At 44.5% G+C, this 22,155-nt stretch overlaps 1 protein-coding gene across 4 annotated transcripts; it reads left to right on the top strand.

Moving 5' to 3' along the window:
• The first annotated feature begins 837 nt into the window (after window positions 1-837).
• Window positions 838-21,916, top strand: SNX8 (sorting nexin 8). Of its 4 annotated transcripts, none has more exons than XM_038151274.1 (12): window positions 838-1,115; window positions 2,092-2,166; window positions 8,698-8,888; window positions 9,322-9,439; window positions 11,783-11,904; window positions 12,254-12,334; window positions 13,275-13,435; window positions 13,835-13,967; window positions 15,055-15,123; window positions 15,880-16,029; window positions 16,414-16,563; window positions 17,313-21,916. In XM_038151274.1, exons 2-12 carry the CDS (start codon window positions 2,133-2,135, stop codon window positions 17,424-17,426), a joined length of 1,323 nt encoding a protein of 440 aa, XP_038007202.1. In that variant the 5' UTR covers window positions 838-1,115; window positions 2,092-2,132; the 3' UTR covers window positions 17,427-21,916. The 4 variants fall into 4 exon arrangements, with proteins under 4 accessions (XP_038007202.1, XP_038007201.1, XP_038007203.1 ...); XM_038151275.1 differs by lacking the exon at window positions 838-1,115 and adding an exon at window positions 1,127-1,956; XM_038151273.1 differs by lacking the exon at window positions 2,092-2,166 and having other exon boundaries at window positions 839-1,115.
• Window positions 21,917-22,155: the final 239 nt, after the last annotated feature.

Raw genomic sequence — 22,155 nt, 5'->3', positions numbered from 1 at the left:
GGAAAAAAATCACTAATAAAATGAGAGGTGCTCACACATGCCGTTCTTGTTTTTATGTAGTTTTGGAAAGTATTTGCATTTCAAGTGTTCGTATTTCTGTGCCTTTCTGAACAGCTTAGTGTTCATTTCCACCAAATTTACCAAAAATCCAGATGCACGCAAAATATTAAAAAATACTCAGCATAGGAAACTTGATTAATGTTCTAGATGGCAGAAGAAATGCCATGGGAAAAGGAAATCCGTTGAAGAAAATATACCAAAATTGACTTGGAGTAATTAGTCTGATGAGAGGGCACAGTCTCGAGCTGTGCCAGGGGAGGTTTGGGTTGGACAGCAGGAGGGATTTCTTCACAGAAAGGGTGATCAGAATTGGAATGGGCTGTCCAGGGAGCTGGGGGAGTCACGGACCCTGGAGGTCGTTCAGGATAGAGAGGACATGGCGCTCAGTGCCACGGGCTGGGTGACAAGGTGCTTTTCGGTGGTGGGGTGGACTCGATGATTTCAAACTCTTCCAACCCAATTGATTCTGAGATTGTGTGACAGGAAACCCAAAGTACAGCCTCACCAGTCACCTACTTTCCCTAGCGCACAAGAAAGCCTCTCTGAAGTTCACAACAACCATCCTTTACATCTTCCAAAAAATAAAGCAGTTATACTTGGGAATAATCCTGTATTAAACCCGTGAGCCGATCACTTCTTACACGCCGTAAGATGCTTGAGAGGTGTGTTACTAATCCCGCAGCGGTGCGGAGGCGCTCGCAGCGATCCGCCAGCGGCGGGGACGGCTCCTGCCCCGCCGGAGCCTGTCCGAGCGCGCCGCACGCTCCGGGCAGCCCCGGAGCCGGGGGCGCTGCCCGGCGGGGCCGCGGCGGCGCAGCGCTGCAATTTGACACGTCCCCGCGGAGCCGAGCCGAGCCGGGGCCGGGCGGAGCCGCCGCTCCGCGGGCACCGCGCCCCCCGCGCCCCTCGCCCCCGGCCCCGCGGGAGGCGGCTCTGCCCGCCCGCCCCGCCCGCGCTGACAGGCGGGCGCTGCGGAGGAAGGGGAGGGCGGCCGCCCCGGCCTCACATGACCGCGGCCGCGATGGACGGAGAGCCGCCCGCGGGCACGGCCGCAGGTACGGGGGGATGCGGGTGGCGGGGCCGCCCCTCGGAGCAGCCGCGCCCGCCGGAGCGCTGCCCGCCCGGGAGCGGACGCGGCTCCGCGCCGGGGTCGGGGTCGGAGCCGCTCTCCCCGCCGAAACCCGCGGCGAAGCGCCGCCGCTTTCCCCTCTTCCCCCCGGGGCAGCGGGACCCCGCCGGCCCCGGCCCGCCCCGTGGCTGGCCGCGGCCGGGCCGCAGGGTGTCCTTCGGGGCCGTGGGTCCCTCTCCGTGCCGCGGCGCGGGGCGAGGAGCGGCAGCGCTGGCGGCGCCCGGGTGGCCGGGGTCGCCTGCCCGGTGGCCGCGGGCGGGCAGCTCTCCGCCGCCCCTCTGCGGGGCTGGGCGCGGCCCGCGAGTTCTCCCGTGGGGAGTCACGCGGCCGAGCGCTCCCTCCGTGCTGCACACGATTTATTATTTGGTATTAGTTCATTTCGTGCCTGATCCCCGCCCGCCCGCGGGGCTCCGGGCACCTCGGAGCCGGCGCGGAGCCTCCCGCAGCGGGGCAGCGGCACGGGCGGTCCCTGTGCCCCGCTCCGAGCCGGGCCAGCGGCGCAAGCACCGGCTCCCGGCGCTGGAGTTTGAGGGGCGTGCAGCTGCGGCTGGGATGAAGAAACTTGTAGCCAAATAGCGCCAGCGCTTGTTGCGAAACGAGAGACGGAGGGAGCTCCTGGGTGAATTGAGGGAATAACGCGTTAGACTCCTTTAGCAGTTGAGCTGAAGGAAACTTTTAGGGGGTTCTCTAAAGTTGTCTTTGAAGTGGCTGAAGTTTTGTAGCCGCTCTTTTTTTTTTTTGCTCAGTTTGGAAAGAAAAATGAGTAGGTAAGCCTAATGCATGGAAAAATGGTTTGGTTGATTGTGTTTAGAACCCACTGTGAGTTTGCTCTTGTTAGGCCTGTGATGCTCCCGATGCAGATAATGCTTATAAATAAATTATTTTGGAATATTTCTGTCCAGGACTGATGTAACATATTGAACAGCAGCCTTTGTGGAAAAAAATGTCCTACTGTACCAAAGAGAGAGCTTGCTCAGGTATGTCTGTTATGGATTTACCATCTGCTTCAGGAGCCTTATAGAGATAAAACAGTTCTCTCCGAGTATGTTTGAACTGATTATCTCCTGGTGATGGTTCTTCTGTACCTTTCTGGTCTACTCTGCCTTCTTTAGTAAACTTGGTTTTCTTTGTCAGAGAGTTTATGATGAACACTGAGAGGGGGTATGTCATTATTTTGGCTAAGAAAAATAATGCTGTGAATGCAGCAATGTTTTTTATTTTTAGCATCAGGATGCAGGTTCAGAGATCTTTGAAGTTTCACACCCATATGTAGTTGTTTTTGGAGACCAGCAGCTTGTCAGTGAGTGTTTTGGGAGGGCTGAAATACCCAGAGTAATGAGAGTCCTGATAGGTATCGCTGATGCCCCCCTATGAGGGCACATACAAATGCTGTGGTTTTGATTTAGCAGTACTAAAAGTAGAAGTACTTTAATACAATCGAAGAGAAAAGAAAAAAGGATAACATCCGGCATGTAGAAGTCAATTTTGCAGAGTGGCTTTTATTGACTTTTTTTTCCTTTTGCTTCCATGTGAGTCTGTTTTGCAGTGATTGCAGGGAGGTAATCCAGGTGTTGGCTGTGTAGGGAATCAGGTGTCTCTTTTTCTTCTGATGGTAAACCTTTAACTGTGTGTTCAGCCTGTGGGAGGGCTGTACAGGTTACAGACAATATAATTTGCACATGACCAATGATTTCCCCCACAGTTTTCAAGTTTTATAGGTTGATGCAGGTTGAGGGAGAAAAATTTATCAGTTCCAGACATGTGGAATTGATACAAAAGGAAGAGAGCTTTAATGATTGCTTTTCAACAGGGTTTGTCGTAAGAATGAGCTTGTTCTAACTATAAAATGTGTGAAAAGACCATTGGGAGGCTGTAGGGTCTGGAGTGGCAATGCCATTTTTAATGTTTAAATGCTAACATCAAGCATAATCAGGAGGGTGAGGAACATGTAAGCAAAATGAGAAGCAAAACAAAGATAAACTATTTATTTTTGTGGGATATTCTATAAGGACGGTTGGTTGTGGAAACTTGCCAGTTTTGTAGTCAGGCTAAAACGTCCTTGTGAAAGTTTCCCAGAGTAGTTGTTTGGGTTATTGCTTGCTGAGTTACATTTTTGGGTGTGAATTTTTGCACTTCCAACCTCTTTTGAAAAATGATAGCTTAGCAGTCATCCACTGAGCGCTGGGAACCAGCCCTAGTGAGCGTTTGACTTCTTGTCCCTGTAATCTTAGGGCACATTCCTCGTTGGATTTTTCTCTGCTAATCCTGTTATTTCTTCAAAGTAGCTGCATCTCCCTTTATTGTGCTTGCTGCAGCTGGGGTCTGTGCTCATGGCTGACTTGTGGATGGAATGTGTCCCTTGCATCCCCAGACTTGGGGAATCAGATGAACCAGTTGATGGTCTAACAGCATAGTTAAAAGAACAGGGCAAGAGGCGTAAGGTTAGTTCTTTACACACAGTAAATCTGTGTGACAAGTTGCTGTTGGGGTTTTTTTCTGCTGGAGTATGGGATTCTGGCAGTTTGAGAAGCAGCAAGAGGCCTATAGCTGCAGGGGACTGCAGAAATTCAGGTGCTTTTTAAATATTACTAAATAAAGCTTAAGTAGTCTCATCTATTTTTGAGTTGAGGCATAACTTCTCTGTTTCATCTTTAGCAGCACCAAGTGATGAATAACTATCTTAAACTTACTTGGAAAAAACCACCAAAAAACCCTTCCCAAACCACAACCAAACTACCTGCAACACCAAAAAAAGGGGAAATAGAAGAACCTAACCAAAGAAAAAAAAATAGAAAACCCAGACTAACTAGTGCAGGGTACATACTTGGCATCTGTGGTGGCAGTGTTGTGGATTTTTTTAAGGAGAAAAACAAAATGTTGGAGCCTGTTTCCAGCATCTAATTTTATGATAGCGTGTGCTATTTTATCTTGTTTTGGCATTGGGTAGCTTGTATTTACATGAGAATTGTTGGGAAGGAGACTCTTAATTAGAGTGAAGCTAAATATGATAACTTTTCTTGTACCCAGTAAGAAATACAGACCTGCTTTCCATGTTGTACACACAGCTGTGCAGCACTTAGCTTTGTTAGACTGATTCTTTTGCTTTTCTCCTTTTGAGATAAGAATTACATGGTTTTAAATTCTTCAAAAACACCCAAACAAGTTGTGTGCAGTTGTCTTAAAAAATACGTGAAGCCTTTAATAGGAAAAAAGTTTTGTTTGCTTTTTTTTGGTAGTACTTATGTTGTTTGTTTTCTTTTAGGGGGTTTCCAATTATGTAATATTTTAAAAAACGAGAACTAAGATGGGAATCTCTTTGAGTTTGTAGTTCAAATCTGCACCAGTTTTCAGGGAGGCTGATGTGGACGCTGGATTCTGGAATTATGGAGGAATGTTTTTGACACAATAAGGGGGAGAGGCATTTCCATAATTCCTGGGGCTTCTCATGAGAAGACAGAAAGGAAAGGGAAATGCTGATGAATGATGTTTACATTGCTGCTTTAGTATTCCTGGCCCAGGAGTTGGTAGTGGAGCCCTCACTTTTTCCAGGGAGAAATCTGAGGTAGCCGTGCACAAAACCAGTCAGTTTTCATATTTCCTGTGGGTTGGATCCCCCCTGCTCTGCACAGCTGTGGCCTGTGATGATGGAGGAGAGCTCTGAGCTGCTTTTCCTGAAGGTTTTGCTTCCTCACAGGCTCCTTTCTCCTTCTAGTAAAAATGCTGCTAATATAATAAGTACTTCTGAGGCACCATCTACTTAAGCATGTCTGATAAATTTATCTGATTATTGCCTGGTGTAATAAAGAGTTGGTAGCATCAGCCATCTGTAAATGGAGATAAGGCCTCCAAATTTGATTGACAGAGCTTAAACAGGGAAGGGAGATCAATGTTGTGATTTACCACCTGTGCTTCCAGCCCTGGCATCGCTCTACTGGATGTGCTTACTCACATGTGAAAACTCTGTGCAGCTATCCAGGGACTTGGAATTTTGCTCTGGCTTTCATAAATAAATGCATGATTTTGGAAATTTGGATGGAGGAAACTGGTAACTCCATGGAAGGCAGATTGCTGCCCAGTTGTATCAGTGGACTGATGAATGTTGAGCGCTAACTAAAGCATGAAACACTAACTAAGGCATGAAGTAGAGAAATTTTCTATTGCAGTTTTTCTCTGGGTAAGTTTCTCAACTCCCTTCAGTCCAAAGGCTATCTGACTTGTTGCAAAAAAAAAAAAAAGTATTATGCAGTATTTTCATAGCTGTTTTCTTTTACAACAAGCAAAAACTAGGCCATGTTTTGAATGCTTCTTCAAACTTTTAGTTCTTGTCATCTTGTTGTCTTCTTGTTTGCATATGTATGTTTGTATGTATTATTTTTAACTTTTATATCAACTTGTTTTCAATTGTATCAGGCCACTTCCTGATACCTTATTGACAACAGATTGAGAAACTGCTGTAGCAAAAGCCTAGCTTGTAGGAAAAAGCTGATTTTTATTTTGTCTGCTTCCCAGTGTTCCAGGGGACCATTCCATACCTCATTTCTGTATCCGCTTGCTGCTCTCTCTATATAAACTTTACTAGATAATGATCTGCTGAAACCAAAGGGGATGTTTTCAAAATTAGCTGCTCTCCAGCAGAGAGTGCGTGATGGGAAGCGTTAAGTGTTCTGTTACAATGCATGTAAATCCTTTTACTGGCCGAACACAGGAGCTCATACCAATGAGTTCCCACTATTATCCACCATTCCTGGCCAGGGCTCTCGAGGCTGTTCCCAAATAGGCTCTTTGGTAAGTAGAATGAGAAATGGGCTGAAGAACAGCTCCAGTATCTATTGCTCTGTAGGGTTAGTGTTAACTCCATGGTAAGCATTTCCTAAAGCAGGTTAACAGCTGTTCCCAAGTCATTTTATTGTATTCTCAGACCTGTGTTTGTGGGTGTAGATTCACTCTGTCTTGTTGATACCAGACATGCTGAGGTTATTAATTAAACAGTAATTATTCAAACTTGTTTGCATGGTTGTCTAGTTTATGTGATTTCACACATTTAGACAAGGTTGAGATGTAAAGAAGCTACAGAATATTTCAGGCAGAGGCAAGAATGTGAACTGCTGATAAAGAGAAGACATGTCCTGTAGGTGATTTTTAGAAAGCAAATTTAGAGAACAATTTGATAAAAACTGGGGGGAAATTACCAAGAAAAGGGCAATGTGGTGAATTGTCAAAGGACTGTGGAGCCTTGCCTGGTGGGGCATCACTCCGTGGCTGTCTTACTGGGTAATGAGGTTCAGACTTGGAACTTCAGAGTCCTCAGCATCAGTTTGGTTCTGGGACTTAAAGATGAAACAGTGAGGGTTTCATGGTTCACCCTATACATCTTTTCTCCTCACACCTGTCTCTTGCCTTTGGGGTTTCAGGAGTTAGCCAGACCATGCTGAGCCCCAGTTCAGGGGCTGGTTTGTGCTGTTGGTTGTCCAGCAGAAAGATGGGAAGCAGAGACAGTGACTCGGTAGGCAGGAGGGGAATGTTGTGTTAGTACAGATTGGCACTGCTTGGGGAATTAGTTGGGGTGCATTTTGAGTAGCCCCCTTTGGGGGAGGCCTCTGCAACATCAGCCCGTGGCTTAGCATCACAGAAGGCTCTGGAATTCTCTGGAGGGAGGTGTGTGTGTGCATTGGAGGAGCAACAACATCTGCTGTCCTGTGTTGCATTTCACTGGTGTGTCTTGAGCAGTTAAACACAACAATTACCAGGTGGACACCCAGGGAAGTGCTGCTCTGGAAATCCAGGATGCCTTGTGCTCTACAGATGTTATCACTTCACCCATCAGTATCCCATGTCAACACTGAATTACCTTTTATAATTTTACTGAAAATTTCTGGCAGGTAGCTGGAAATTTTTAGGAGCTGCTGCATAGGTGGGGTTAGCAGCTGATATGTCTATTAAAGCAGAGGTGTTAAGACTTGCTTCTCTGAGTCACATTAGCAGGAATCTGAGGCCTGATGAGGCATGTGGGATAAGGTCATTTGTCCTGGATTTGGTCTGGTTTCATTAAGTCATTTTACGGAACAAATAGCAAAGTGTCTGTTAGGAAGTCATAAACCTGAAGAATTAAAGATTGCTTGTTTTCCCCATTTATCAGGGCCTAGGGCACATGAAGGAGCAGGTGGGAAATCTTTATCAGGAGGAGGTCAGGGCTTTCAAGTTAAGGCTATGACTTCTTATCTTCCTTGAGTTAATCTGTTACCCAGTTAACAACTTTTTAAACTATGTATCGAAGCTGGAAGAAATGCTTCTTGCTTCTGTAGTGTTACCCTGTTCTCAGAATTGCAGATATATTTAAGAACTTCTGCACAGTGGCAAGGAAGGGATAATGAATCCTACCTGGCTTTTCTAGGTGCCTTTCATCAGTGGGTTTGACTTGCTTTATAAAAGAGCTTGTTCACAGTATGCCTCTTACAGAGAGGAAGCAACCCAGCTGCTCCAGACTGGAGAGCAGAACTCAGAAATGGGGTGAACATAGCCCAGGGTTGTACCCTCAATTTTCACACTATTTCCTATGTGTGGACTGGGTAGAAAAGAAAGGATGGCTTTGAAAAACAATGTAAGCTTAGTTCACAGTCACATAATAGATATAGTTATGAAGTCAGGGTGAGATAACAGTCAGGCACTTGATAAGAGAACACTCTGAGTCATCAGCTTTGCCCCTTCTTTGATGTCATTTGTCCTCTGGGGCCACATTCTTAAGACCCATCTTTTTTCACTTCTGCATCTGAGAGTCAGTTACTGTCCAAAGCTGCGCAATTATGGTCAAATTTGCTGTCCAAAGCCGTTTGTTTTCTAGCTACAAGGAATGGAAGAGAATAGGTAAGTTTGAAAGATTTTGCCACAGCTTGCTGTGACTGAGGAATTGTTGGGTCGGTAGCCCTTATTAGGAACCTTTTCCCTCTGCTTTGGAACTTAAGTATGTTGACATAGTAAATTATTTTAATTCATGCTCACTGTAGCACACTGTCATAGAGTTTAATAAAATTATGTCAAATGAAGTGCCTCCTTCCTTTGTAATGATGTGCAAAATTAATGGATTAAATTTCTGCAGCGTGGTAAAATGACACATTTTTCTTTCCTTCCATGAGTTGTTCTAGGCAGGATCCAAAAGTGCTGAGCAAGGGTTTCGTTCATTTTGGCAGATCCTGCTGTGGTGGGAGCTGGACAGACAGGAAATGCAGGCCTCTTAGCTGATTCACAGAACAAATTTGGCCTGTGATTCTTTGCTTAGTGGAGATGTCTCTGACTCGATATAATTGGAGGTGCTCCTGGGTGTTGTGAGCAGGGAGGTACGGGTGATGTGAACGTGTGAGAAGCAGCATAACCTCCCAGGGGAGTGGCCTGGCTGGGCTTCTCGTGGTGTTGCACCACTCTGGCAGCACCAAGCAAAGGAACAGAATATTTTAAGGCTACTTCTTGTACTGTATCTTATCAGCTCTACTGTTTTTTCCCTTTTTGTCTTCTAGATTTGGCAAAGCCTCCAGTAAATGAACCAAGGGAAGCGGAACAGTTTCTAATGCAGACGCCCCAGGGAAATCCACTGCTGCTTTCCCACACCCTGCAAGAGCTATTGAGCAAGGACAGTGTGCAGGTGGAGCTTATACCTGAGAAGAAGGGCCTTTTTCTGAAACATGTGGAATATGAGGTTTCCAGCAAGGTAATGTGAACAAGCTTTGGGCTTGCTGAGAGTGTGTCCTCCTCAGAATGTCTGTGCAGTTGCTGCTGCTGGTGAAGTCCTGAGTGATTTAGGTGTGCTGGGTGATGCTGGTTTTGAGTAGACCAGTTGTGTGGGCTGATTTTTAATGCAGTAGCACCGGGCCTTCCTGACTTGGGCCTCTGCAGCATGGACCATCTAACTGAGCTGTGAAGGATGGTCTGCAAGTTCACTTGCTTGAAAACCTGAGCTCTGTACCAAAGCAGGTGTATGATAATGGGAACAGAAGTGTTTTGTAACAAATTGGCGTAGGTAGCTGGATATTTCAAACTGATTTGAGCTAGTGAAGAAATTGCATTTACAGTGCAAAAAAAAAAAATCGTGGAGGTGCTGGTGTCTAAGCTGTGCATTGGTTTATCCCCCTGGTTAATTGCAGAGATTCAAGTGCTCGGTGTACAGACGATACAACGACTTCGTGGTGTTCCACGAGATGCTGCTGCAGAAGTTCCCGTACCGCATGGTGCCAGCGCTGCCCCCAAAGAGGGTGCTGGGAGGTAAATCTGCTTTTTGGGCTCCAGGGGGTTTGCTGCATGGTGCAAGAGTGATACTGTTGAAAAGAAATGTTGAAAAGATTGAAAGTCTTGGCTTCTCGCCTCAGACAACTTGGAGGCTGTACTACACAGTTTGGAGGTGTGAGTTACTGCCGTGCTAGAAATTCCTATAGGTGGGATATGAATGCAAAATTTCAGTGGGGTTTCTTCCTGTGGAATTTCAGTATCTCGTGATTTTTCTTAATAAGATTTTAGGTGTAATTCTACACAAGAGCATGGCAGAGTTGCAGGCATTGGTTCTTAGCAAAACAGGTTGTAATGATCATTGTTTAGTGGTGGACTTGGCAGTGTTAGTTTAACAGCTGGATTCAGTGATCTTAAAAGTTCTTTTGCAGCCTAAATGGAATCCATGTCAGTTCATTCAAGTATACTTTAGCAGTTAGACTAGAAACTAAGAAGTATTCCAAGACAGAAAACATATCAAAGCTCCTTCAGGAGCTTTTTTTCATTATTTGCAAATATTGACACTGGTTTTAGGCATTTATTATTTCAAAAGTTGTATAACTGTATAAAATCCTGTCTTGTTTAATAATTTATCTGTGAAAGAACAAGCTTTTCAGTGTCTTCTGTCCTGCCCACAGTGCTAAGCTCACTGTGTTTCAAATAATTGATTTCAATTGAGGAGTCACATTGCAGAATTGGTAAACAGTTAGCAGAGCAGGGTGTATATTGAACTGGAGCAAAGCAAAATCACACCCCTGGAAAGCTTCAGTGGTCATACATTCTTGTGATGGGATTTGAATTGCAAAGACTTCTTTGGGGAGGTTGTGAAGCCCATGTGTGAGTTTAACCTGATTCAGTGCTCTCAGCCAGAATTTCCACTTCATGCAACACATGTGAGGAAAGAAAAGAGACCTTCTCTGATTAATCTCAGTGGACAGAGGATGCTTGAAAGAAGCTCTGTTACTTGTCAGGGACTGTTATTTCCTTGCACTGCTGGTGTGTTGATCTTTCCCTGCATTCACTGGTGCATTTCTTCCCACACATACCATAACTTCAGGAAAAAAAACTGGTAGGATTAGTTGCCAAACTGTGCTAGGAGAACAGTTCTAATACAGTGCAAAGCTGTGATAAGGCAGAGAGTGTTGTTTGCCTTTAGTCCAGTGACTGCACATAGAAGAACTGTGGAAGTGGGCTTAATGGAAACTGCAAACAGGAAAAAGGAAAGGGAACGGGTACTTCTTGTTTCTGAGTAGATTCATGGACTGACAAATGGTGTGGCAGGACACAGGATTTGATGGATTAGTATAGATGTGTGACTCTTGGAGCCTCCAAGTCCCAGACCTGGAAGGACAAAGCTCTGTGCTTTGTCCTTGGTGTGCCCCTCTGCTGAGTTACACGGGTCCCAGTGGGGGTCTGTCAGATGGACATGGATGACCTGCTCTGTTTGTCTGGGGGACAGCAACCGCTGAGGCAGATCCTGTGGGAAGTTGTGAACTGTGTGCACAGTTCTGAAGTGTGTGCACGACTTCAGAAGTGTCTGTGTAGGTTAAGGGGTGAGCAAAGCAAAATCAAGATCTGCAACCCCAATGGCAGAAAACTGGATTGGTGGGTGGTGCTGTACTGAGGATCACCTGGGAGAGTCCTCACAGCCAGCAAACTGCCAGCTTAAAACTGTGGCATAAGAGTAAAAATCCTTAATGACATGAAGGTATTATCACAGAAATGAGCATTCCTGTAATTTCTTTCTATGCTGCTTTCTTTTTCTTTAATCTTTGGTTTTGTTTCTTATTGTTCCTGAAGAACTCCAGGAACTTTGATTTACTTCCTTATTGCAGCTATTGCCATATTGAAATTCTTCCTGCTTCAGCAAGAGAAGCAGATTTTTTTTTAGTTTGACAAGTAAAGACTCAGGATGGATGTACTGCAGACAGCTGTGCAAGTCTTCCAAAGTAGTTTTTGACATCTTGCATGAAAAGGATGGCTGCTGATCTCAGGATCAAGACAGGCTGGGATATCCTCTGTGGAATTGATTCAGAGGAAGAAGAATCTCTGTAGGCCCATAGTTTCTAAGTGGGGATTTCAGGCCTTAGGCTTGGTTGTTTGTCCCTCCTTCCTGACCTACCCTGTGGAAATAACCACATGTAGCTATGTGTGCTGGATTTTGGTAAGAGGTAAAGAATGCTTGACACAATATTTGTTCAGGTGGTCAGTCTGACAGGTCTGGTTTTGGGAGCTGACAGACCAGAGGTATCCATTCTTTGGTTTTTGTCACAGTGCTTTCTTTTTTCTTTGTGAGATGTCCTGTGAGGGACATTAACTGAGACCTCACGTTTCTTCCTGCAGCTGATCGCGAGTTCATAGAATCGAGGAGGAGAGCGCTGAAGCGATTTATAAACCTGGTGGCTCGACATCCCCCCTTCTCAGAAGATGTGCTCTTGAAACTCTTTCTGTCCTTCAGCGGCTCAGTGAGTGTTTGTTAGCAATAGTCCTGAGCTTGCAAGTCTTGCTGTAACTGCCTCGCTGGCACAGTGTTCAGGATTGCTGTTGCCCTACGTGGGTTTGCTCCCTGGGATGAAGAGAATTTTCTCTCAGTAGGTGTTTCCACAGTGTAAAGTGGAAAGTAATTTCACTCAATGCCAGGAGTGTAGTATTTTGAAAATTGTAACTGTTCTTAGGGGAACAGAGATTATGCTTTTCCTTAAATTAAATCTAACCTGGCTAAAGCTGTATCTGCTGAGTTGTGCCTTGCTGCTGCAATATATCTGAGACCTGCATGTGTTTTTTCATCCTCATTTGATTCTATATTTCCTCCAGGATGTACAGAATAAGCTAAGGGAATTGGTCCAGGGAGTAGGAGATGAATTTGTGACTTGCAGATTAGCTACCCAGGCCAAGGTATGTATATGAATTTCTTGCAACATGTTATTCTGCTTTAAATGGCTTTCTTCTCCTGGTGCTTCAGTTATGGAATTTGTGCAGTGAAGGACACCTTAAGTAGGAGACATTTGTTTCCAGAGTTTGAAGGACATGTAATTTTATTGAAAAGATCAAATAAACTTTTAACTCTTAAGGGCCTGATACTTCTAGCTAAATTCTGGCTCATGAATATGATACAGATTAAACAATGAATCCTGCTTGGAATATGTTTCTCTGTAATTACTTATACTTGCATAACAAACAAATGCACAAATTGCACAATTTAAAAGGTAACATCTAGATTGATGTCTTTCCCTTGTGCTCATGCCCTCATTCTGTCTGTTCTCTCCCTGTGGCAGAGCAATTTGGACTGTTATGGAAAAGCTAGTTATAAATTCTCCATATATCTGTTTATCCTAGTGATTAGTGCTATGACAAGTTTTAAGTACACATCCACTGTGTTCATTGAGCAATTTCAAAGCAAGTTGTTGTTCAGGTTCCTGCAATGCTTGCAGAAGGTTTTGCAACTGGAGCTTAATTCAGGCTTTTACCAGTGATAAACTGGTCAAAAAAAAGCTGAACTTTCAGTTTGTGCTTGACTTTACTGGGCTGGGAGTTACCAGTAGGATCAGATCAGAACTTGTGAGCTTGAAACCTCACAAACCTTTTAGAAAATTGCAGACAGGAGAATTGCAAATTTTGCCAACTCTGGCTATGCTGGGTATTTGAACCTCTTCCTGCCTCTGAAAATTAGGGCTGTTTGTGTGACATGTGACTTGGACACCTGAATGGGAAACTAATCTCTGCAGAGTTGTTAGAGCACAGTGGGGGAGTGTGAGCACAGGAGGGAAGCCTGTCCCTCTGCAGACTGTGGTGTGCCTCTGATTTATCCACCAGTCATCCCTCTGTACTCCTTCAGGACTTCCTCCCAGCTGACATTCAGGCCCAGTTTGCTGCCAGCAGGGAGCTGATCAGAAATATTTATAACAGCTTTTATAAGCTGCGGGACCGTGCGGAGAGAATCGCTTCCCGAGCCATCGATAACGCCTCCGACCTCCTCATTTTTGGGAAGGAACTAAGGTAGGTTTGGAGGAACAGGGTTTGCTGATTTCTACTGTTGGTTTAGAACTCAAAACTGTTGTCAAGTTTACCTGCAAATGGGCTGGTGAAAATGGGTGTTTCAGTGCATGCTGTAGGACATAATAAATTTTCCTTCTACGAAAGAAGGAAATACACACTTTTCACTAAGGTTGCATTCTGTAGAGTGAGGAATGAAAACAGAAATACCTTCACATTCAGGTACTTGTGCTATTGTCTCTCTCCCCACAACGTAAACAGCTAACTCTGCATTTGTGACAGGACAGTAGTAGCTCAGCACTGTGAGCTATTTAGACAGATTTGAAACTGCTCTCTGCAAATAACTTTATCTGCTCAGTGGAATTTGTCTCCTGGACGTGACCATTGCTTTTCTCCTTCCAGTGCTTTGGGCTCAGACACTACTCCACTTCCTTCCTGGGCTGCTTTGAATAACAACACATGGGGGACTCTGAAACAAGCTTTGAAGGGTCTGTCTGTTGAATTTGCACTTCTGGCAGATAAGGCTGTGCAGCAGGTGAGTCCTTTACTTTTGTCCTTTTTTAAATTTCCTTTTTGTAACATGAATGAAGTACACTGCTGCCCTGAATTTTATCTTGACTCATGAGCTCTGTGGACATAAGCCCTTCAAGAGTTAAGAGGGAGATTGCAGTCCAGACTCAGATCCTCAGCTAACAGCCTGCTTGTTCAAGCTTGTGTGAAATACCTGGACTGTCTAAATGGGGAAAAAATGTAACAGGCAAGGGAAAGGAAGAAAAAACCTGCTTCCTTCTTAATTTTAAATGGTTACTACACACATTGAGTTCACTACTAGGATGAGCTGTCCAAAAGTGCTGTGTTCCATTTTATTAATCTGCTACAGAGAACCCAGAATAACTTAGTTCTGAATCAAATTTTCACATCCATGTACTTAAACATTACATTAGAATCACTCAGACAGAAGCATCACATTCCAGTCTAAGTGTACAGTGTGGTAATGACTGTCAGAATGATGTGAGAACACGACAGCCTGGGAAGGAAAAGTAAGAGTTTTGTCTTCATTGCTCTTCATCTCATTGTGTTAAAACAGTCAGTGTGCTTTTGTAGATCACTCAGGCCTGGTCTCTTTCTCTGGAGTTTACACTCTAGAGAGCTCTATTGATACAGGAAGAAAAGAATATTCTATAAAATAAAAAAAAGGCAGTGAAATTTGTCTTGGTGTCTCATCTCTGCCTTCTGATGCATGAACTGTTATGGGGAACATGCAGGTATTCAGAGTTTTAATGGATTAGTTATCTTGTAGGAAGGGAAGATGAAAGATTGAAGGAATCTGCAAGAGCAAGGAATTCCAGGCAGAGCGTGCTGAAAGGACTGACACGCAGGCCTGTGAAACCAACTCCTCTTGTTCTGATGATCAGTCGGTTGGAAAAGCTGTTCCTGCCTCAGTCAGGGCTTTGTTCTGCACACTGAAGACTAAACACTCCAGTGCCATTGGAGAGATTTTTGATGCAGTTGTGTAAGCGCTGATGTGCCCTGGAGAGAGCAGAGAGAGCCTGCGTGGTGTGGGGGGGTGAAGGGCTGGGATGCCAGGCTTACGTAAAATGTACTTTTTCCTTGTTTTCTAGGGTAAACAGGAAGAGAATGATGTGGTGGAGAAGTTGAACCTTTTCCTGGATTTACTCCAGTCCTATAAAGTGAGCTCTGCTGTTCTGCCAACAAGAAAGTTGTTTAGAGCAAGTTTGTGCTCTTTAGAGGGTGTAACGCCAACTGGATGGAAAACTGTCTGTGAGGCCAGTTCAGAGGCAAACTGGGCATCTGGCAGAGGGAGGGGAGTGGCTGTTGGCCATAAGGAGCTCTGTAGCCTTCCTGATAGCTCATCTGATGATGAGAACTTGCCAAAGAGCAAACTCTGCAAGGAATTTAAAAATATGACAGGTTAAACTGTAGGGATCAGCTTTTTGGTTTAGATTTGGCTGCTTTTGAGTCAAAGCAGTGAACTAGATTGCTACTGATTTGCTCATGGAGACATAAGTGAGTTCAGTTATGAATGAAAGGATTTTTAAAATAGTAATCTTCTGGTCAGCTGTATGTGGCAGCCTCTCCTGACATTCCCAGGCCAGGACTGAATTTGAAGGACTTGAGCCAGCACTTTAATATATTGCCAGCACTTAATACTGAGAAGGTCAGAAGAGATGAGAGGCCTGATAAGATCCAAAATGTTGGCAGAAGTGATGCTCCAGGTTGCCTCTTAAGCTCACTGGTCTGGGTTCAAGCAGTTTTGTTTCTTAAATTCTTAGCTGCTGGCATTTTTTGACCCTCTTGAAAACAAAGGAGCAAAAATCTGCAGCGTAGAAATGACACAAGGTGTGACCACACGTGTGTGTTCCTGATGTACTTGGCTGTGTGTTTGCTGACTCTTGGCTCCACTGCTGTTTTCTTTTCCCATAAAGGACCTGTGTGAAAGGCATGAGAAGGGAGTATTGCACAAGCACCAGCGAGCCTTGCACAAGTACAGCATGATGAAGAAGCAGATGATGAGTGCCACTGTGCAGAACAAAGAGCCAGAATCCGTGGAGCAACTGGAGTCTCGGATTGTGGAGGTGGGGCAGGCAGAGCAAAGGGTGGGACTGGGCTCTCTAATGGTGCTGCTCTGGAACTCAGTCATATTTGCAGAAAGTTTTTGGACTGAAAGGGTAGCCTGTACTTTGAGAAATCTGTGCTACCCACTGTGCCATGTGGAAAATGTGTTGGTTTTCCTCAACACGTGCTACTGGCTCTCAGGCAGCACGCCATTTGCAGGAGCTGTGGGAAGCAGCAGTCTGCATGATGGAAAGGGCAATTCCTGTTGGATCAAATGGGTCCAGGAACTGCCTTTTTTAGGTTTTTGGTATGTGTTTGAATTGCTGGTATGGGGAGGAATGCTGTTGTCTCCTGTTTCTCCTTTCTCCTACCCTCTCCTGGTCACTGAGTTCCTCTTCTTTCAGCAAGAAAACGCGATCATAACCATGGAGCTGCGGAATTACTTCTCCCTGTACTGCCTGCATCAGGAGACACAGCTCATCCACATCTACCTGCCTCTCACATCTCACATTTTGGGGGCCTTTGTCAACTCCCAGATTCAGGGTCACAAAGAGGTGAGTTCTAGACTGTGTCCTTTTTCTCAAAACACAAATGAGAATTTGAATGGATTTGTTTTCACCCATTGGCCTTCATCCTCTAATCATCTGTGCAGCTGGGCTCTCTCATAGCTTAGGAAGTTACCTGAGGTTTTTCCAGTTTGGGGTGTGAAGATCAGAGTTGGCCTCTAACCCCTATAAAAGATGGTATCTTCTTGCTGCAAGTTTTTTTTTTCTTCTTTTCTTCTCTCATCTGTAGCTGGCCCTACCCTCTGAGTAGTTGAAAAATACCCAACCATTCAATCTCTATTCTGTAATGAATGATGTGTGTTTAATGTGTGCTAGATTAATCTGTTTTTTTTGTTGAGCTACACAACATATTGTATGACAAGAAAACTTTCCAGGTTTTGCTCTAAAACTTAGAAGCTCCCTTTTGTTAAACCCTAAATATGGCCTTTAATATTCTCCATAGACAGACTTTCTTGCTTTTTATATTAGAAAAGTCTTTTCTCCTTCAGCTCCCTTCAATCCTTTCAGTGAAGGAATTTGATGAAGGGAAATGTCCCTTCTATACAGGCTCAGGAAAATGGAGCTGCACTGGTCTGACAGGAACCACCCACCATTCTGGGTCCACTGAACTTCCTGAACATAATTCAGCAAATTTGTGTTGTGTTTCTGAATGTCTGAGACTGCTGCTAAAATTCCATGTGGTGAGATTGTTACCTGCTCTGTGGTCATGTCTGCTTTCTCTCCTTCTCCACTCACAGATGAGTAAAGTTTGGAATGAATTGAAGCCGAAGTTGAGCTGCCTTTTTGTGGGATCCAGCAGTATGCCAACTCCACCACTGTCACCTCCAGAGGGAAACTTCTTTTCCAATTAATGTTCCAAGCATCCCACACGGAGCAAGAAGGGCAATCAACGAAGGGGTGGGACCTCTACCTCCAATGAATCCTCCAAACAGCTATTTTTTTAATTTTTTTTTTTAATATTGCTGCTTTAAGCTGCTCTCTGATTTAGACAGACTGGATGTGGGGCAGAACATATGGATATAGAGACAATTTTGTAACTTTGCAATGCCCTGGGGCAGAGCTGATGTTCATTATCCTGCAGACACTCCCCATGGGGTCGGGACATGGCCTGGCACAGCGAGTGCTGCAGGGTTTGTTGTTGCTGAGGCCTCTCATCTTGTACTAACAGTCCTCCAATCGTGTTTATCTGCAGCTGTGCTGACACATCTCTGCACGTCTCTGAAGTGCTGAGATGAACAGGATAGCTGAAGCACTTGCTTGTAGTGGAGATAAATTGCTTTTTATGCCTTGGAGGGCCTGTGTTAGGGATGTGTGTGCATAAGGAAAGCTGAAAGCCATCTCCCATCCCCTTGTAGGTGTCTGGATTTGATTTCTTACTGCTAGACCTTAGCACAAAATGAATGAAGTGGTTGGATTTTGTAACCCAGCTGGGCAGGGGTCGGTGCTGCTCTGCGACAGGGATTTTCCTGATGGTGCTGGATGGACTGTATTGTCAGTTTGTTTCCCTTCACGGCTGAAGGGCAGCCTGGGGACTTGCTCATATTTTTCAGTTTGGGGCCAAAGACAGCTGGGTTCAGGAACTCAGAGGAGTTTGCCTGGCATAAATGAGAAAATAATTGACTAAAACATTCCTTAATTGTAAACCACTTGCACTACAGGAGTGGAACAGCTACAAGGTAGCTTGTTTATTTCTTCTGGAGGTTCTGACCTCCATCTGGTGAGTAGCAGTTCAGATCTGTTGGAGAGCTGCTGACCCAAAGGCTGGTGTTTTCTTTGGTGTAATATCAGAAGTATCCTGCTGCACCAGCAGGCTGGAACACAGTGCTGATAAAGTTCATTAGCAGAAATTCAGTATTATCAGGATGTTACTGTCATTCTTCCTGGCTGTGGGTAGCATTGCAGTATGTTTGTTTGTGACGGAGAGTAGACAATTAAGTGAAAGTTCTCATCTCTAAAAACACCACAGCTCTTGGTAATGGGGTTTTCAGGATGGTTTGTGGTTGTGATAAAGGGACTAAACATTCTCCACTTTGCAACTCCAGTGGCTTTGCCTCGGGAGGCAAAGGGGGAGAATGTGCATGTCGTGTTACCTCAGGGGAAATGGTGCACATCCTCCAGAGAAACTGATAATCAAACTGCAAACGTCTGCAGCAAAACTCTGTGTGAACAGCCCTCCCTGAACCTGACTTCTCTGGGGCCAAAATGGCTTCCAAAGGGGAATTTGTGACTTGGCTTCTTAGCATTTTCCTTGAATGGGTAAAAAAGGAAGCACATTAACAAGGATGAGTGCTTGCTGTTAAATCAGAACCATTACAGTATTTTCCCACTGGGGAACTTCCCCATTATCAGGAAGTATATTTAAATCCTCCAATCACAAAAGCTTTTTTGATTTGATTTTTTTTTTTTTTTTAATTTAGAAATTTCAGTGCAACATGAAACTCTACCTAGCCCAGGTGGAAACTCTGATTAGTTTCTTCAGCTAGGAGCAAGACAAGTTATTTGCCCAGTTTCAGGAGACTGAATAACCATTACTCACACTCCTCAAAATGGAGTAAATACACTGCTATGGATGAATTCCTTGAATGCTGGGCTTTGAGCAGTGTGTAGCCAACCTTGCACAGATTGCATTAAAGAGCTTTTTCCAACAATTCAAATGTTAACTCACTTTCCTCCTGCACATGGGCCTTGTCCAATGAGACAGATGAACTGCAAATGGCTGTGACAGATTTGATTCTCTCCTGGAGGTTTCCTAAGTGATGCAGAAGAAATTCTGCTCACAAGCTGGAGCAAACTGTCAGGAGAGGGAAATGTTTCTACAGTCCAGTTACAGAGAAGATATCATCTCAGGCATGGTACAACAGGTTTTTCTGCTTGACCATGTCTTGATTAGAAAGATGGTTTGTGGTTCACGTGTGGAAAGTGTGTTACCAGACTTTTCCATGCTCTTCACATTATCAGAAGGTGCTGGCTGGTTATGGCTGGCTTAGTCTCAGCACCCATCCTCCTTCACTTGTTAGCCTGATGTGCTGAACAGTGAAATTGAGAAAATACTGGATGTTTTGGGGCAAGATCTGATAATCTATGATGGGTCTCATAAGTTACTTGTTTGACTGGGCAGTGTTCTGTAAGAGTGCTTGTAAAGGACTAGCCTGAATGGAACTTTGCACTTCTCACTTTTAGAAAAACATCACAATTTTGAACTTGAACTTGATTTAAAATCAAAAAACAACCCCCCAGGAAAGCAAACACCAAAATGACATTAGGGCTTTAGACTAACTCCTCTTTCCTGTTCGCCTTCAAGCACAAATTGTACAGTTCTAGTGCAGAGACTGTGACAATAATAGACACACCACAGGATCTATAAAGAAACTGAAATTACCTTGTTTTGAGAAACACCCCATTCCTCCATTGTCAGCCCATGTGCCTTTGAGGAGAGTTTTGGGGGGTGGGCTTTTCTTGTTTTGGTTTTACTCTGTTCACCAGGTATTTAAAAACTGAGGCCCAGTATTCTCAAAGCTGATCCAGCTGCTGGCACTTTCAGAGTTTATTTCATACTGGACTGTCAAGCTTCTGTCTCATTCCTAAAACACATGCAGACACTATTTCATACAACCCTTAGTTTGCAAACCTTTCTTCTGGGAGACTGGTTAGTGTGCAAATAGCACTGTTTGTTTACCTCAATGTGTGAGGGATTTCCTTACTGTCTTTGTTTTGTGCAGTTTATGAATCTGTCAGACTTGGAGGGCAGCATCAAGCACAGCTTCCTTCCTCCAGAGGGAAGCAGCAGGGACTCCAAGGATCCATCAAGCTGTCTGTCTGTCCTAGCCAATGTGGGGAAAACAGTTGTAGTTACCTCCATGCTCTTGCCTTCTGCAGTAAACACTAACAAAGCCAGACTAATGGAGGAGTGTGTGCTGCTTGAGATCTGATGCTCCTGTAAGATGCAGTGCCAAAGTGTTAATGTGCTTTTGTGAATGGAAGCTTTTCTCTGTGTGCTTGAGGTCAGGGGACTTTGATGTGTTCAAAGGAGTGATGGTAAAAAAGCCTGCAGTGTCTGTCAGAGCAGTCCTGGAGGTACCAGGGCAGTAAACACCTGAGAGCTTGAAAGGCTGCCTGAAAATTGTTCTCTGAAAAGGGCTCTAAGTTTTGTCACTCCTGAGAGCTTCTCTACTTCCAGCTGTAAGTGAGAAGATACAGGCTTTTTGTCAGTATCCTGTTGAAAGGCTCAAAACTCTATTTACAGTACTTTAAATCTTGTATCCTTCTTTCCCTCTCCTTCCATCTTCCTGGCAAGCTGCTCCTCCTAAGTTGTAACATGTTCAGGGGTGCCTTGCTACATTCCAGTGCTTTTAACTCTCCTTTAACCATGTAAGGGTGTAATTCCTGGAATTTGTAACAGGTTTTCACTCTTCACTTTGTGCTGTTTACTAAAAGACAAAGATCACCAGCTGGGGACAGAACTTACTTAAACCGTGTCAGTCTCATGGCAGCAGGAGCAGTAACATCCCAGCTCTTTGAGCTAAAAATCAGGGTTGGGGAGAGCATCTTCCTGAAGGGACTCACCTGACTGCAGAGGGGATAACAGAGAAGTGCAAGCTTGAGCCATGCTTGTTCTTTTCCTCCCCAAACTCCTGGAGGAACAGAAAGTAATTCTGTGTGACTGTCACATGCTGTCTCTCACCCAGCAACTTACAGTTTCCATCAGGAAATAAACCAAGGTATTTAACAGGTATTGGCTGCCAGTCATGCCCTTTCCTACCATGCAGTAAGGTCCTACCCTCTGTAAAAGCTGCCTGTCCTTTCGTGCTTATTTTGTTTGCCCCAAGCCATCCTCTCTGTTAGAGCAGCCAGGAACCCTCACTGCCAGGTCAGAAGCAGAGGTGGGTATCTAAACCTCTGTAAATAAATGTGCAGCACAAAACATAAAGTAAGGTTGTAAGGTGTTAATCCATCCTCCTAAGTCTGAGCTGTGGCTTGCTGAGCAGATGAAGAAGGATGTTTTTGAGTGGTATCAATTTTTCAAAACTGCTGGAAGGAGACAAGAAACAAACATAGTTCAGAGGGAGTGAATTTTGCCTGCCTGGAATATCCTGTATCTTTGCTTTGCTCAAATAGCCTTATGTATGAAGCACTTTATTCAAATGCAGGAATTAAAGAACTATTACTACAGCTGGTAGACTGGAAATGTTTACAGATCCTACATGACATTCCAAGACTCTATCTGTAAGTGTTACATGTCTGTAAAAGTCTTTGAAAAAAGGAAAAAAAAATCTTGTGTAAGAAGTTACATATGTGATGTGTTATTTCTGGTATGATTGGATTAAACTTGTGCTGCCCACCATGCTGGGTTGGGCTGACATCAGTGCTGAGCAGTCACCTGCCCCTGCCCTGGGATAAAGTCTGCAGCCCTAAGGGATGGCACTTTTCAACAGGAACCTGCTGGAAGTTGAATTTATTCAGCATATTTTTACCTGAAATGCTCAAATATTTTGACTTCACAGCAGGAGCTGCAACAGTGAAAGCTGGGCTGAGACAGGAGTGTACATCTACCTCTGGCTTGTGCTTTCTTAACTCCCATAA

The sequence above is a fragment of the Motacilla alba genome, chromosome 14 (genome assembly GCF_015832195.1).
Source record: "Motacilla alba alba isolate MOTALB_02 chromosome 14, Motacilla_alba_V1.0_pri, whole genome shotgun sequence".
In the NCBI taxonomy this organism is placed as follows: domain Eukaryota; kingdom Metazoa; phylum Chordata; class Aves; order Passeriformes; family Motacillidae; genus Motacilla; species Motacilla alba.
This window is presented reverse-complemented; position numbering and strand designations above follow the sequence as displayed.

Bases quoted from the DNA above. Each gene is read 5' to 3' on its own strand.
- SNX8 (XM_038151273.1), top strand. From the start codon at position 1,067: ATGACCGCGGCCGCGATGGACGGAGAGCCGCCCGCGGGCACGGCCGCA. The intron at 11,905-12,253 runs GTGAGTGTTTGT...TATTTCCTCCAG, and splicing joins TTCTGTCCTTCAGCGGCTCA to GATGTACAGAATAAGCTAAG. The intron at 16,030-16,413 runs GTGGGGCAGGCA...CTCTTCTTTCAG, and splicing joins TGGAGTCTCGGATTGTGGAG to CAAGAAAACGCGATCATAAC.